At 55.7% G+C, this 14,222-nt stretch overlaps 1 protein-coding gene across 23 annotated transcripts in view; it reads left to right on the top strand.

Moving 5' to 3' along the window:
• DYSF (dysferlin) overlaps window positions 1–14,222 on the top strand; it is a 205,960-nt gene that overhangs the window by 114,570 nt on the left and 77,168 nt on the right. For all 23 annotated transcript variants that reach the window (XM_073897539.1, XM_025868432.2, XM_073897544.1 and 20 more), the window contains 3 exons: window positions 3,310–3,403; window positions 3,938–4,015; window positions 11,945–12,126. In XM_073897539.1, the coding sequence (XP_073753640.1) occupies window positions 3,310–3,403; window positions 3,938–4,015; window positions 11,945–12,126 (354 nt within the window). The remainder of the gene's footprint in view (window positions 1–3,309; window positions 3,404–3,937; window positions 4,016–11,944; window positions 12,127–14,222) is intronic.

Here is a 14,222-nt window from a genome sequence, read left to right as displayed (position 1 = left end):
TTCTCCCAGCTTCTTCTCAGCAATCCCCATCTGTCATTTCGAACTAGGAGAGAAGGGAAGGAGGAGGCAGGTCCATACCTGGGGGGCAGGTTGGGGGCTGGGGGGTGCAGAGAGCCCTGTGGATCCCCCATTCTGGAGGCAAGACAGGTGGAAAAGCCTAGGCAGTGTGAGGGGCCTTCCCCAAGGGGACACTGGTTCCTCCCTCTGAAGGACATTATTTCTCAGGGCCAGGGCCTGCTGTGGGCCAAGCACTGAGCTAGGCCTGAGATACCTGGCGCCTGCCTTCATGGAAATCCCAGGGAGGGGGACACCTTTTCTGATCACAGGAGGGCAGACTGCTCTTGGACAGAGACCCAGAAATTGCTGCCAAAGCCCGAGACAGAGGCGTTTTGGTGGGAGTGGTGCTTCTGGGAGGCGGCTAGGGGAGGCCATCTGGAGGAGGTGTGAGGTGAGTGGAAATGTGCACTGGCAGCCATCAGCAAGCACGGAGGTCCCTGCAGGTACTGGGAGGGGGCAAAGGCATTATGGGGCGCAGCTTCCTTCCCTTCACTCACCTTAGCACCCAACTCATGGGGGCACGAGTGTGTTGTCAGGCTGAGGTGGAGGGGCCACAGGGTCCCAGGCCTTCTGCCCTGCCTCCAGCTGGACCCCCTCCCCCCCAACCAAGGTGCACTGGGCTGCACGTGCTACGGGCTGTTGCACGGAGGGCTGGCCAAGCCCTGTTTCCAGTGTTGTGATCTGCTTTCCTTGGCGTCCTACACCTCACTCCTGGGGTGGCCTGCTGGGCCCCCCAGGTCCAGCCCTATGTGTGGCTTGCAGATCCTGAAACTGGGAGCCGTTAGCTGCTGGACGTGGTGCATGTTCTGGCAGGATGCCAGTGTAGCATGGCCGGGCCAAATGCCTTTTCTAGGGGGAACCCAGGATGCCTGGGGCCACACCTGCTCAGGAGAGTTCAGGTGTGGTGGCTTTTGGGTCTTTCCCTGTCTATAGTATGACACCCCTCCCTCTTATCCTGCTTTCGTGTGTGTGTGTGTGTGTGTGTGTGTGTGTGTGTGTGTGTGTGTGTGTGTTGACAGACTGATTGCTTGATTGATTGCTTTTGATTTCTGCCCAGGGCTGTGGCTCCTGAAATGTCCACTTTTCCAGCTTCTGGAATAATTTTGAACAAATATGAGGTATATGAATACCACCCCTGAGAATAATTGCAAGCTTTATAGTTTATGACCCACTCTGCCCCTGCCCCACCTGTGCCTTATTTCTCTCATAAGATCATTACTAGCAAACATTTACTGAGCATTTATTATGTGCCAGGGGGTGTGCTAAGAACAACATGTAATGCATCTCCTTAACAATCACAGCAACTCTCTGAGATAGATACTGTAGAATTCCAAATTTACAGAGACTGGTTCAGAGAGGTTAAGCAAGCTGCCCAAAGTCACACAGCCAATAAATGGCAGGACCAGAATTGGAGCCCCAGCAATCTGGTTCTAGAGCTTGTGTTGAAGTTGTTGTCAGAGGAAGGGGGTCCCTGTGGGGGTGTCCTGTGGTGGGAGCCAGAGACTACCTGGTTGAAGCTGGACCTTGGTGCGTCTGCTGGAAGAGCAGATGAACACATCTTTCCTGCATGTGTGCTTTATGAGCCCTTTTGCAGGAATGGAGCAGAGGAAGACCTGGCCCACCTTTAGGATGCATTTCTATGCTAACCCAGAGTGACCAGGGCAGGCTTTCCCTGGGTGTCCTAAGATACCTTGAAGATGGGGGTGATTGGGATGATCAATGGCACTTCTGGCTAGGGAACAGCAAGAGTTTGTGATGGAGCAGATGTGAGTCTTGACCAGCTTCAAGGAGCATGGCCTGCCTAAAGCTGAGGGCTGGGTTTGTGGGAGGGAAGCCCTGGTGTGGAATGGGAAAATGGGGCAGGTCACCTGAGGTCTGATCAGGACCCCTCAGGTATTGAGGGCCAGCAAAGGATTTGGGCTCTGGGTAGCGATGCTGGTTCTGGCTCTGGGTGTGGGCAGATCAACAGTGGGAAGGCAGGCACCCAGGGAGGCTTCTCTGATGAGGCGTCTGGGACTGGGCCCTGAGGGTGGGCGTGGCTTGGAGAGGAGGATGCGGAAGTGGCCATGCGTCTTCTATTCGGAGGCACTAGGCCTGTAGGAGAGATTGAGATCCCTGGGAGATGGTTGTGGCCAGGTGGCAGGGTGGAAAGGCCTGGCAAGTGGCCACCTGGGTGGGCCCGGGCCAGATGAACAGGCCATTGGTGGTGAGGCCAGAGTTTCCATTCACATACAAGGGTGTGTGTGCTTGTGTGTTGGGAACAGGAACTGGGCGAGGGAGTGGGGCAGGTGACAGTGGGGGAGAGAGAGGCAAGTGACCTGGAGAAATCTCTCAGACTGGCTGCAGAGGGAGTGGACAGCATGGGAACACTGCCCAGCTCTCCCAGTCCCTCTGCTGGGCTCTGGGCCATAGCATGTTGGTGGGCTTGCCAGGAAAGCCAAGTCTGGAGGCTGGGCTGTGAAGTAACCAGCACATTTCCTATTCTTGTGGGGGCCTTGATCCCTGCTGGGTCCCTGAGCCTCCCCAAACCGTGCAGGATGCCAATGAGGGGCAGAGGTGGCGCTGGATACACCTGGGAGGTAGGCATCTGGCCCAAGGAAGCTGGAGTATGGCCCAGCGGTTAGAACCCAGTGCAGATGAGGACCAAATGAGGGGACTTACTGGCTAGTTTGATGAGCAGTACACTGACAGACTGGCTTCTGAGCCCAAGGGCACACCTACCTTGCCTCTTGCTTCTGTCCCTGTCCTGGCCACAGCAAGCACCCTCTTCCACCCTCAGCTCAGTGGGGGCTGGTGAGAGGTGGCGATGATACAGTGTAGCTTTTCCCAGAGCTAGGACCCAGTGTCCAGATGCGCAGGGCGTGGACAGAGATGGTGGCCTGGGGCCTCCAGATTTGGCTTCTCTTAACTCATCCCAGTGGGAAAATCCCCATTGGATTCTCCCCTAGAGTCCTTCCTTCTATCAGGCTCTAACCTCTTGGGCCAGAATCACTCAGAATTCCATTCTGGTGTGTCTGGTCTCCACGAGAGAGGGAGAACAATTTCCCTGTGGACTTGACAGTGGAGTCTGGGGATGCTGTAGGGGGATGTGCCACCCTAGAGTAAAATTAGAGGCTGATGGCCCAGCTCTCAGCAGCTGAGGAGTGTTGTCTAGAGGTCTCCTGACCCGGGCACCTAACTCTCTGCTCCCGTCTCCCCGGCGCCCCCTGGCTCTGAGGTCAGGATGGGTCATGACCAGCTCTGTGTCTCTAGGGCGGCGTGGTAGATGACAGGAGTGAAGATTCCATGTCCGTGTCCACCTTGAACTTTGGCGTGAACAGACCCACGATTTCCTGCATCTTTGATTGTAAGTGATGCTTGGAGGTGTCTATAAGGGTGATGTGAATGGGTGTATAACCTTACGCTTGTTTGTATGGGGTTATATGGTCAGGTGTCTATGGGGGGCTAGGGAGAATTGAGTCTACATGCTTTGTGGTGGGTCAGTGTCTTTTGTGGGGGTGTGTATGTGCACACGTGCATTTGTGTGCACATGCACACATCCATCTATGTGAGGCGTATGCATCAATTCTCTGCTTCTGATCAGGCGTTTAAGGCCCTGTGCATTCTGGCCGCCCCCATCATTTATTTGGCTTCTCCTCCATCCCTTTCTCCCCAGCTTTCACCAGGCCCAAGGACACGACACTCAGGTGTCTACCTTTGAGCTGTGGTCCTTTCTGATCCTGTGAGCGGCTCACTCCTACAGAGTGTGACACGTGCCATTTCTATGGCTCAGACCCTTCATCTATTGCCCTTGCTAGGGTAGACTCTCCCCTCGCCCCAGCGGCAGCTCTTAGCCACTCCGAACCCCTCACTTGGCGTCTCTGTTTCTTCCTTGGTACAGATGGGAACCGTTACCACCTACGCTGCTATATGTACCAGGCTCGGGACCTGCCCTCGATGGACAAGGACTCTTTTTCTGGTAGGTGGGAGGGGAGTCAGAGACCAGGGATTGAGAGCTGGCTGCTGAGCCAACAGTCCTTCGGGAACGTGGCCCAGGCTTCTCCTGTGGTGGGAGCTATGGCTGTGTTTGTGGGATTTGTGGAGGTGGCTGGCTTTGCCAGGGTCACTGTGCTTTCTGGTTCTCAGGTGGCCTGCTTGACCCTTCTGCAGGGTCTGGCTTTGTTGACCATCATCTCCTTCTGAAAGCCCCTCTGGCCTTGACCCCCAGGATACTTCTCTCTCTGGGGTCTCCTGCAGCCTCCTGCTCCGGCTCGGGGGTCCCCAGCCCTCTAAGTCAGATGGTCCTGATGGTCTGTCTGTGTCCCCTTCTCTGGGCACTGGGGTGCCCTCACCTACCCTGGCTCCATGGACCACCCATGTCAGAGAAGCTTCCAGGCCTTTAGTTCATGGAGCCCCTCAAGTCCAGCCATGTTTTAGGCATCTCCCCCTGGGTGCCTCACCGACTCCTCAGTTCCTCCTGTCCAAAAGGAACTCCTTGTGCCCCTCCTCCCCCGATCCAGGCCTCCCCTCCTTGCCTACCTTGGTCCTGGCGTCTCATTAGCACGTGTCTATTGTCTCTCAGTTTGGAAACCATCAGTCATCCAGTCCTGTGGATTCTGGCTTCTGAATCTCTCTTGGAGATGTTCCTGAGAACTGGCCTCACCCCTTCTCATGTCCTGGCCCCCCTCACCTTCCGTACTGCCTCAGAGAGATCTGGTCATGTCACTACTCTGATTTCCAAAGTAGACCCTGGGAGAGAAATCCCCAGCTCTCAGCCTGGCAGACAGCTCCTTTGTGGATCGGAGGTCCTCCTGTGGACCTTGCCAGGTGCATCTTTCCCTAGTTCGCCTCTAACCACTAGTTCTGGCCTCACCAACTTTTGTCAATGTTTGTGGAGCTCTTCCTGGCCTTTGTACTCAGTGTTCTCTCTGCCTAGAATGCATTCCCTCCCTATTTTTAACCCAGCAAACTCCTACTCATTCTTTAAGACCCAGCCCAGATGCTCCGACTCCGCCCCAAGCCCAGATGGTTGGTCCTTCCTTGACACTTGGCCAGCGCCCCACCAACACCTCTCTCAGAGCCCTGACCACTGCGCAGATCAATTGCTATCTGTCTTTCCCACTATGACTGTGAGCTCCTCCAGGAAGGGGCTTTGTTTTGCCCTTGAACCTGCACTTGGTCTAAAGAATGAACACTGACTGAGTGCTCACTCTGAGCCCGGGCATTTTACTGGCCTTGGTGCATGTGACCCTTATATCTCTCCTGTGAGGTAGGAGCTTCACGCCCACATTTTACAGGTGAGGAGACAGAGACACAGATAGCTTAACTAAATTGCTTGAGGTCCAATAGCTGACAAGTGACATACCACCCTCCAAGTGCTTGCTACTTACTTGAGTAGAAGTGAATTCTTCTGTGACCGTGACCTTCTGTTCCTAGGATGGCACTGTAGGTCATAGCCACCTGCCTGTCCTCCTCTGGGCCCTGCTCCTCCCCAACATGGGGGACCACCCTCATGCCTCACCCCCAGCAGCTGTGTTTCCCCTGCATTCTCTCCTCCCAGTGACCTGTTTTCCAGCCCTGGGCGGCCAGGCACACGGTAGATGGAGCAATTTCTCTTCTGTGCTTTGGGTCCTGACAGCACCCTCGGAAAAGCATATGCAAAACCCACACGCAGGGATTGGTGGGCCAGGGGTGGAAATGTGCACCTGGCCCTTGCTGGGAACCTGTCAGAATGCTTGCTGACCATTGGAATGTATGCCCAGAGACAAGAGGTGGACTCATCCACAGCCTTGCTTCTTCCTTGGTGGGGCATGAGAGGTAGGGGTGCAGGCGGCGGGCTTGTGTGGGCACGTGGTGAGGAGTGGGGGTCCTTTGTCCTCCTTGGGCTGGGCTGGCCGAGGATGCTGCAGGGAGAGAGCCCCCCCTAAGGAACCCATGCTGGGAGGCGGCACGCACCCCCGGGGACCACAGGCAGGGTCAGCTTGGCGCTGGCATGCGGGAGATGTCACACTTTCCATCCCAGCCCCACCCCCTCCCCCAGATAAACATCCCTTGAGCTTTGAGGGCACTGCCCAGGGCTTCCTCAGAGGCCGCTGGCTTCTGAATGAAAGGCCTGATTGACCAGCTGCCAACATGGGTGAACCTATAAAACCCAGAGTGTTTATTTTCACTCCCAAACCCTAAACCAAAGCAATTTCTCCCCTGGCACTGACCCTGGGGCGGCTGGCGGCTGGAGCCTGTGCGTGGCCACCGGCTGGCACTTTTCAGAGGAAACTCATGTGTGAATCCGGAATGTCTGGGGCCAGGGGAGGGTCTAGCACAGTGTCTGTTGCTGGTATCATCCTCCAGCCTGCCTGCTGAGTGTCTGGGGCAGGGAGGGCTCTCTTCCAGAAGATGCTCCTTTGACTCTGACCTGTGATGCTCTGGGCCTTTCCTGCAGCGGTGGGCTCTCATGGCCCCGAGCTGTGCTCCTCACTTGTCCCCTGAGGGGTGGGTCTTGGGGCTGCCCAAAGGCTGGGGCCATGTCTGCTTCCTTCTCTCTGGCCAAGGGTTTGGGGGGGTTGGCGGGACACACAAGACCTGCCTAGGAAACACTTGTTGAATAATATTAAACTCAGGCAGGAAAGGGAGGCTTGTGGAGATGTTCTGTCCAGGCTGCCTGAGGGCTCTGCCTCAGGTGCGGTTTGAATATATAGCCAGCCTCAATTCTCCAGACACTGGAAGGATGTGTGTGGCTTGTGGTTGTGAGGCTGCGTGGCCTGGGTAGCAATTAGGCATTACAAAATGTAAATTGATGCTTGATTCAAATGACTTCTCTTTGATACTGGGTTGGGGTTGCCCCTACTCGGTGAGCATCCATAGTATGCACTGAATTCCGTTTGAATGGAAAAGATATGATGCTGGAGGACTTAGAAATCACTGTATGTCCTCCACACTGTATCTAATGGGCAGCGTCGATTCCTCAAACCACAGTCTGAGCTGAGCCGCTCTTTATTGGAGACTGATATTTCTTAAAGGAAATCAGGAAGGAACCTGTCTGCTTTGCCAAACCGTTCCCCAGGGCATTCTGCTTTGCTCCCTCCTCTAGCTGGGCGCCAGAGCTGTGGTTTGAGGGAAACACAGGCTCTGCTTACAGAGCTCCCATTAAGACGGACAACCCGTGGGCAGCTCTGTTGTGAGGTTGCTACATATGGGAAGATGGCCCTTAGCTTGGGGGAGTCAGAAACTCCTCTTGGAGGGTCTCACAGGTCAGTGGGCTCAGGGGGCCTGCCTTGGTTAACCAAGTAAATGAGAGGCGGTAAGTAGACTAGATGCCAAGTTACTAATTTACCAGAGTGGGGTATCTGTTAAGACAGCAGAAGGTCCTGTGCCCTCTTCGTTGCCTTCATGGTTCCTGGGAGATCAAAGATGTGTGCCAGGAAGGTGGTCCTGAGAGGTGTTACTCCAGGGCAGGCCACAGTGAGGTCACCTCAGTGGGGAGAGTGCTTTAGTTTTCACCCCGATCCAGACTCTGTCTTGGGTGGGGCTGGGGAGCTCTTGCTTTGGGGCTTACTACGTCTGGACTCTAGTTGTGGCCCACTCCCTCTTGAAGCATGCCTTTCTATTAAGGTTGGCTCTGGCTGGGGGAATTCTCCCGTTGAGCTCATGGATATGTTTTCCAAAGTGCATTGGAGGCTTGTGAAATGCTCCACTTAAACAGGGTTCCTGAGCACGGGAGACTGGGGAACACTGCACGCTTCCAGATTTACAATGCACAATGGCATTGAGAGGCTTTGGGATGGCTGCAGGAAAGGAGCCTGTTTGACTTGTTTAAGCACTCACTAGCTCCCCAGAGAACTCACGTTTACTAAGCACACATTTTGGGCAACACTGATCTGTAGGATTCAGTCCAGATTGCTCAGCTCGGATCTGGGACCTTTGTGAGCTGCCCTATCTCCTCCTCCCTCTTTCATCCCCACTGCCCTGGGTGCTCCCTTCTTTCCCTCAGCCAGACCAACTACTTGCTGTTTCCCAAAAGCCCATGCTCTTTGGTGTCTTTGTGCATGCCGTGCTAGATGTCTAGCGTGCCCCCTTTCCCTTGGTGTGCCTTGGTTACTCCTCATTCTGGAGACTCAGGGTAGGAGACCTCCTTTGGGATGACTGACTTGATACCGCCAGGCTCCGTGGGGTATCCCCCACCCCCAGCACCTTATTCATTCCCTGAGTAGGTTGCACAACACCTTGGATTATAACTGCCCTATAGTTACCATTTCCAACCAGTGGTCATGATCTTAAGAGCCTAGATTGCATCTTCTTCATTTTCATATCCCTAGTGCTGTGATTACCCATCACGTGCTGGTCAGTCAGTAATTACAGAGTGAATGAATGCTGGATTACAAATAATGCTGGAGTGAACATCTCTGCACATATAGCTTTTTGGCTAATTTGGATGATTCCCAGGAATATAGGAAGCAAGGTATAAACATTTTTATGTTTTTTTAGGGCATACTGCCCAGTTGCTTTCCTGAATTGCTTCCAACAATAAAGGAGAGTACCTATTTCATTAAATATTTGCCAACACTGGGTTTTATAATTCCAAACAATTTTTCTTACTTTAATAGGAAAAATTGCTATATTATAGTTTTCATTTGCACTACTCTCCTCTCTCTTAAGGGTTCTTTCCCAAAGAGCATGGCATGGTGGAAGGAGCACTAGACTGGGAGTCAGGGGGGGGTCTAGCCCTGGTCACATGTGAGCATGGGCTAGTAACTTTGTCTTCATGGGGCACAGCTCTTTCTTCTGATGAGTGGGATGATGCTACCTGCCCTGTCTCCTATCCCGGTGGTCTGAGCTGAGAAGGTGGGAGGGCCTAGGAGGAGGGCTTAGTGTATTGTTAAGATCTGGGAAGGCTCTAGGAAGGTCTGAGCAGCACAGCTCAGGTGCAGGGCTCTAGGTCCAGCAAAAGAACCACCTGCCTGGGGCCTCTCGAGGTGATGGCATCCCATAGAACCATGTGTGTTCACAGCTGGAGCTGCCTAGGGCCGCTAATGGTCCTTAGAGAGCTCCAGTCCAGCCACTTTCCACTTCAGCTCTGTGTGGCTTGGTGGGTGAGGCTCAAAGGCCAGTGCTGCCCCTCTTCTATGAGAGTGGCCCTGGGAAGAGTGCTAGGCTGGAGTGGACAGAGAAGAACCAGCCCCTTACCTTCCCCTCCACCTCTCCTTGGGATCTGCTTCTCCCTCCTTGTGGCTTTCCTGGAAGAGGGATGTGTCTGTGCATTTGTCTGGCTTTCCCTCATCTGACCACCTTGCTTCAGCAACACCCCCGCCCCCCTTGTTTCTTTTTTTTTTGGAGGGGCTGGGCCCTGTGGGGGGAGAAGCCGGGCCCCAGCACACAGTAGCCCAGTGTCTGAGGCCCCAGGCCTCCAGGCCTGCTCTTTACAATGCCTTTGTTGTGTGTTTTTTCCTCCCATGGGCGGGCGGGGCGCGTGTGTGGGTCTGGGTGATTTTTGTTTGAAAGCCACCCCCTCCCCGTTCCCCCAGCGCTGAGCTCATTGCTTGGGCTGCTGGGGCTGCTGGAAGGAGTCGGCTTGGGGTGGGGGCAGCGTGGGGGGTGCTGCCAACACCAATACAGCGTGCGCGGCCGCTACAATGTGCAATTGTGATCTTTGTGTAAACGCGCTCGGTCTGGGGCCCTTGCGCTTATAAAAATAAAGCGTTGGGAAGCATGGGGGGTTGGAACAAAAGGGGCTTTTTCGCCGGCTCTCTAATATGGTTTTATTTATCGGAACGCGCCCTCTTTCCCTTACTGGAACCAGGGAGAGGTTCTCTGCCGAGCTTGGAGCTGATGGTATCACAGCCAGACAGTTTCATTAAATGCACAGACGCCGTTGGGCCCTGCCAGGGGCAAGAGGGGAAGTGCTTGGGGCCAGCCCTACCAGGGCTGGTAAATGGAAGGGGGAGCCCCGTGTCAGGGAGGTTTCCACCAGGTGGGGGTGGCAAGACGGGTGGGCATGTCTCCTCTGCCCCTTTCCCTGTCAAGGGCCTTGCGTTGCCCTCTTCCTACCCCCCGAGTCAGGTTCCAAATTGGATTCCTTCAGGAAGCCCTCCAGGATTGACTGTACTGTGGCTTTTGTGCCCGAAGGCTGGTTCCATGCTGGTGGCTACCTCCTGTTAGCCAAACCCAACATTATTCAGCCATTGAGTGCCCATAGCATCTGCCTCCTAGCTTAGATCTCCCCCACCCTTAAAATTAGCCATTGGCCAACAATCAGAATCTTGGACCCTACTCACCCCATCTCTTGATGGGAATCCTCCCCAACCTTCCTGCCTCTTCTAGGGTCACTCTCCGTCACCTCCTGTACAATGGCCATAGTGTGCTATTTGGTCTCCTTTAGGCCAAAGAACCATCCCGCTCCCCTCCCTTTGTGAGGAAGTGCTGTCTCCCCATCCCAGTCCCAGGATTACAGTTGGACATCCTAGCACCGGACCTCTAGCGCTGAGGGTCTAGGGTCTAGGGTCCAGTGGGGGTTAGGGCACAGCTGGGGCTAAACTGAGAGGCTCGAGGAGGCAGGGTGCTGCAGGCTGGAGCAGAGGCCAAAGGTGGAGGGCATGTATGAGGGCAGTTGGGCTCAGCCCTCCCAGACATCTAGCATCCAGCCGCCAGCTTCCTGCATCTCCGGACTTGCTTGTCCTTTAGCATCTGGCACTGTGAGTCTTACAAAATGGCAGCAAACTGGACCCTGCCCCCACTCTGATATCCTCTTGGCAAAGTTAGAGGAGCCCCTCCTGTAAGCCCTTTGCCCCTGTCCCAGATTACATGCACTCAGTTCCATAGGCCTTTCTCCTGCACTGGTTCCCCAAGTGTGGCCCTGGAGGACAGCTCCCATGCCGTCTGGGAAATTGTTAGAAATGCAAATTCTCAGGCCCCACCCCAGACCTGATGAACACGTCTCTGGGGGTGGGGCCCCGCAGTCTGGGTAAGCCTTCCAGGTGATTCTGCTGCATGCTCACATTTGAGAGCCACGGCCCTCGAATCTCCTCTAGTGACACTAACTTCCCTTTGGGAGCAGGTGGGGGGAATGACTAGTGGGTGGGCTCCCCCCCTCCCCCCAGGCGTGGCTGGGGCAGGCAGGCTGCACAACGGTTTGGGGCAGCAGGGAGCTGTGGGGATCTTGGGGATCCTGTCACATGACCCACTGCTGAACAGTCTGGAGTCCCTCTGGTGCCCTCGACCATCCGAGCACCACCATTTCCACCAGAATCCCTGGAGAGGCCTCAGAACTGGTCCTGTTCCCTCCAGGCTGTTTGTTGTCCCTGTGGCTGCCGGTGTGGGTTTGCTGAAAGGCAGGCCCAGGCATCCCAGTCTGAGCGCACAGCACCTCTGCTGTACTCGCCCTTCCTCAAGGAAGATAGACCCCCCTCTCACATGCCACTGCGACTTAGTCACTCTTCAAAGCACTGATCACAATTGTAGTTTTATGGTTGCTTGTACGGACTAGGGTATTGCTCCAATTGTATTCTCAGCCCCTAGCACCTAGCTCTTGGCCTGGCATGCAGAAAGCACTCAATTAATGCTTGCTGGGTGAATGAATGAACGCACCATCTGGGCACCCACTTCGTCTAGCAGGACCTGGCCCCCAGTGGCCAGCCCAGGAAGTAGCCCAGAGCCTGCTCTCCTGGACCTCAGTTCTTTGGAGATCTTTGGATCTCTGGGCCCACTCTCCGGGGCCTCGGCTCCATTTTTCCACTGTGGCCCACCAGCTGGCCTTAGAGAGGGCTGGGGCTGGGTGGGAGGGGGGCACTGGGGAAACGGGCTCCGACCTGTAGATTGTTGCTCCAGAGCAGGAGCCATGGCTCTGCTCCAGCTCTGTGGCCCACGTGACTCCTGAGCAGACAACTCTCATGGTCTCTGCTGTGTCCTGCCCCCCCAGACCCCTATGCCATAGTGTCCTTCCTGCACCAGAGCCAGAAGACGGTGGTGGTGAAGAACACTCTGAACCCCACCTGGGACCAGACGCTCATCTTCTATGAGATTGAGATCTTCGGGGAGCCAGCCAGCATCGCCGAGCATCCGCCCAGCATTGTGGTGGAGCTGTATGACCATGACACCTACGTGAGTCAGCCTGCCTTCCTCCCTCGGCCCCTGGCGGCCCACGCCCTCCAAGAGCCGGGGCGTGGCGGGTGGGGGGGAGCCCCACGGGGAGGGCCTGGCCTCTCCCCTGACCCCACAGGCTACGGAGCCTTTAAAACTATTCTAGAGCAATTAAAAAGGGATTGCTCACACATGTGCTGTGCTTGCGGCAGGGAGAGGGGATGGAGCTGTGGGTCAGGGTTTCTCTGCCTCTAACTTGCTTCTGAGACCCCAGGCCAGGAGCCCTCTCTCCCCATCTGAGAGCTGCATCAACTCCACAGTGATCGAGCGCTCATGTGCTGGGCGGAGTGGCCGGCACTTGGCATTCCCCGTGCAGGTGGGAGCCGAAAAGGCCCCGCCGAGCAGAGACCCCTCTGGCTGCACAGGCAGGGCCCTCGTCCAGAGCTGTCCAGCAGAACCTCCAGTCGTGCCAGCCAAGCTCCGTTGCTGTGCTGTTCAGAATGGGAGCCACCCACCACAGGTGGCCGTCGAGCAGCTGAAAAGTGGCTGGTGCAACCAAGAAACTCCATTTTCATTTTTAGTCTTTTTTTTAAATGTTTATTTATTTATTTATTTATTCATGAGAGTCAGAGAGAGAGAGAGAGAGACAGAGGCAGAGGTAGAAGCAGGCTCCCCGCCTAGCGGGGAGCCCGATGCGGGGCTCGATCCCAGGACCCTGGGATCATGACCTGAGCCGAAGGCAGACGCTTAACCATCTGAGCCACCCAGGTGCCCCATTTTTAGTCTTGATTAATTAAATTTTATATGTGAATGGCCTCAGGTACTGGACAGCACAGCTCTAGAAGATGGCCAGGAGGGAGAGATAGCCCAGGGCTGGCACTTGGGGGAAGACTGTGGGGAAGACCCAGGCCCTGAAGGAAACATGATTGGGGTATTAGGGCCAGGCAGAGGGGTGTTCCAGCACAGCATGGGGCAGGGGGAGACTGAGGAGAGCCGAGGGCAGGCTGGGAAGGAGGAGAAAGGGGTACAAGGCCAGGGGAGAAGGGGAGTGAGGGGATCGAGCAACATTTTGAAAAGAAGAGAGAAGGGAGAGACTGGGTTGGCTGACAGATGTTTGGCAGAGCGGCCCGGCCTGGGTTGGGTGGGGTGGCAGTGGATAAAAGGGGAGGAGCAGGGTTTGGAAGATGTTTCCAGAAAGAGTTGCCATGGCTGGGTGGCAGGTGCTCTGGGAAGGTGTGGTAACTAGGGGGTAGGGCAAAGTGATGCTATTTAGGGTGTCCCACCAGGTGGAGGGGGCCAGCTGGTGGTGGGCAATGGCAGGCCTGAGCCGGAGAGGCCCACCTAAGAGCTCCTCCCTTGGCTCTGGGAGGGGTATGAGTACTTGCAGCAAGAGTCTATTTGGGACTGTCTGGGGAAGAGCACAGGGCCTGGCACATTTGGGGCAGGAAGAAGAGGGAGGCAGGAGGACTAGAATGTGCTGGGCCAGGGGACTAGGCAGGGGAGCAGGTGCAAGTGCTAATACTGGGGGTTGGGGGCAGGAGGCTGGCAAGCACACCGTCTTTCTTCCAGGAGCATCCCACCTCCTCTTTTGCAAGTGTTGCTCTGACCCTGTCTCTCTCCAGCAGGCCAGGGTCTAAGAGGGATCCCAGGGGGAGAAGAGCCATGGCTTCTTCTGGGTTGTTGAGCTCCAGGGTCCTGGGGGAGAGCAGAGGCGGTGTGCATTGTTAACCTAGTCAGATGACTCTGTACCTATTGGCAAACACCCATTGCCTTGAGCTCCTCCTGCTGGCCTGGCTGCCCAGGCTCCCTTCCCCACCACCTCTCCATGACCCGCAACTAATGGGGCAACACCCGGGCCAGAGGGGCGTCCGGGACCTCTCCCAGCACCATTCTGCTGTCCACACTGAGTGGTTGATGCTGGACTCTCACCTGCTGTGTAGGCATTCATGCAGGAGCTGCTGGCCACTGTGGAGTGGCCCTTGGGGACATCCCCAGCAGTGGCGTGATGCAGACACTGGTCCCTTCCAGTTCTGCCCAGGTCTCTCCAGATGAGGGCCTCGGGTGACGCACCGGGGCTTGGAAGGCCTGCAGCACCATCTGGCCGAGACCCTGGTCCT

Source organism: Callorhinus ursinus, unplaced genomic scaffold (genome assembly GCF_003265705.2).
Source record: "Callorhinus ursinus isolate GAN/ISIS: 27379988/994484 unplaced genomic scaffold, GSC_fseal_2.0 scaffold10, whole genome shotgun sequence".
Classification (NCBI taxonomy): Eukaryota; Metazoa; Chordata; class Mammalia; order Carnivora; family Otariidae; genus Callorhinus; species Callorhinus ursinus.
The sequence above is the reverse complement of the archived record's forward strand: the minus strand, read 5'-3'. Positions and strand labels throughout refer to the sequence as shown.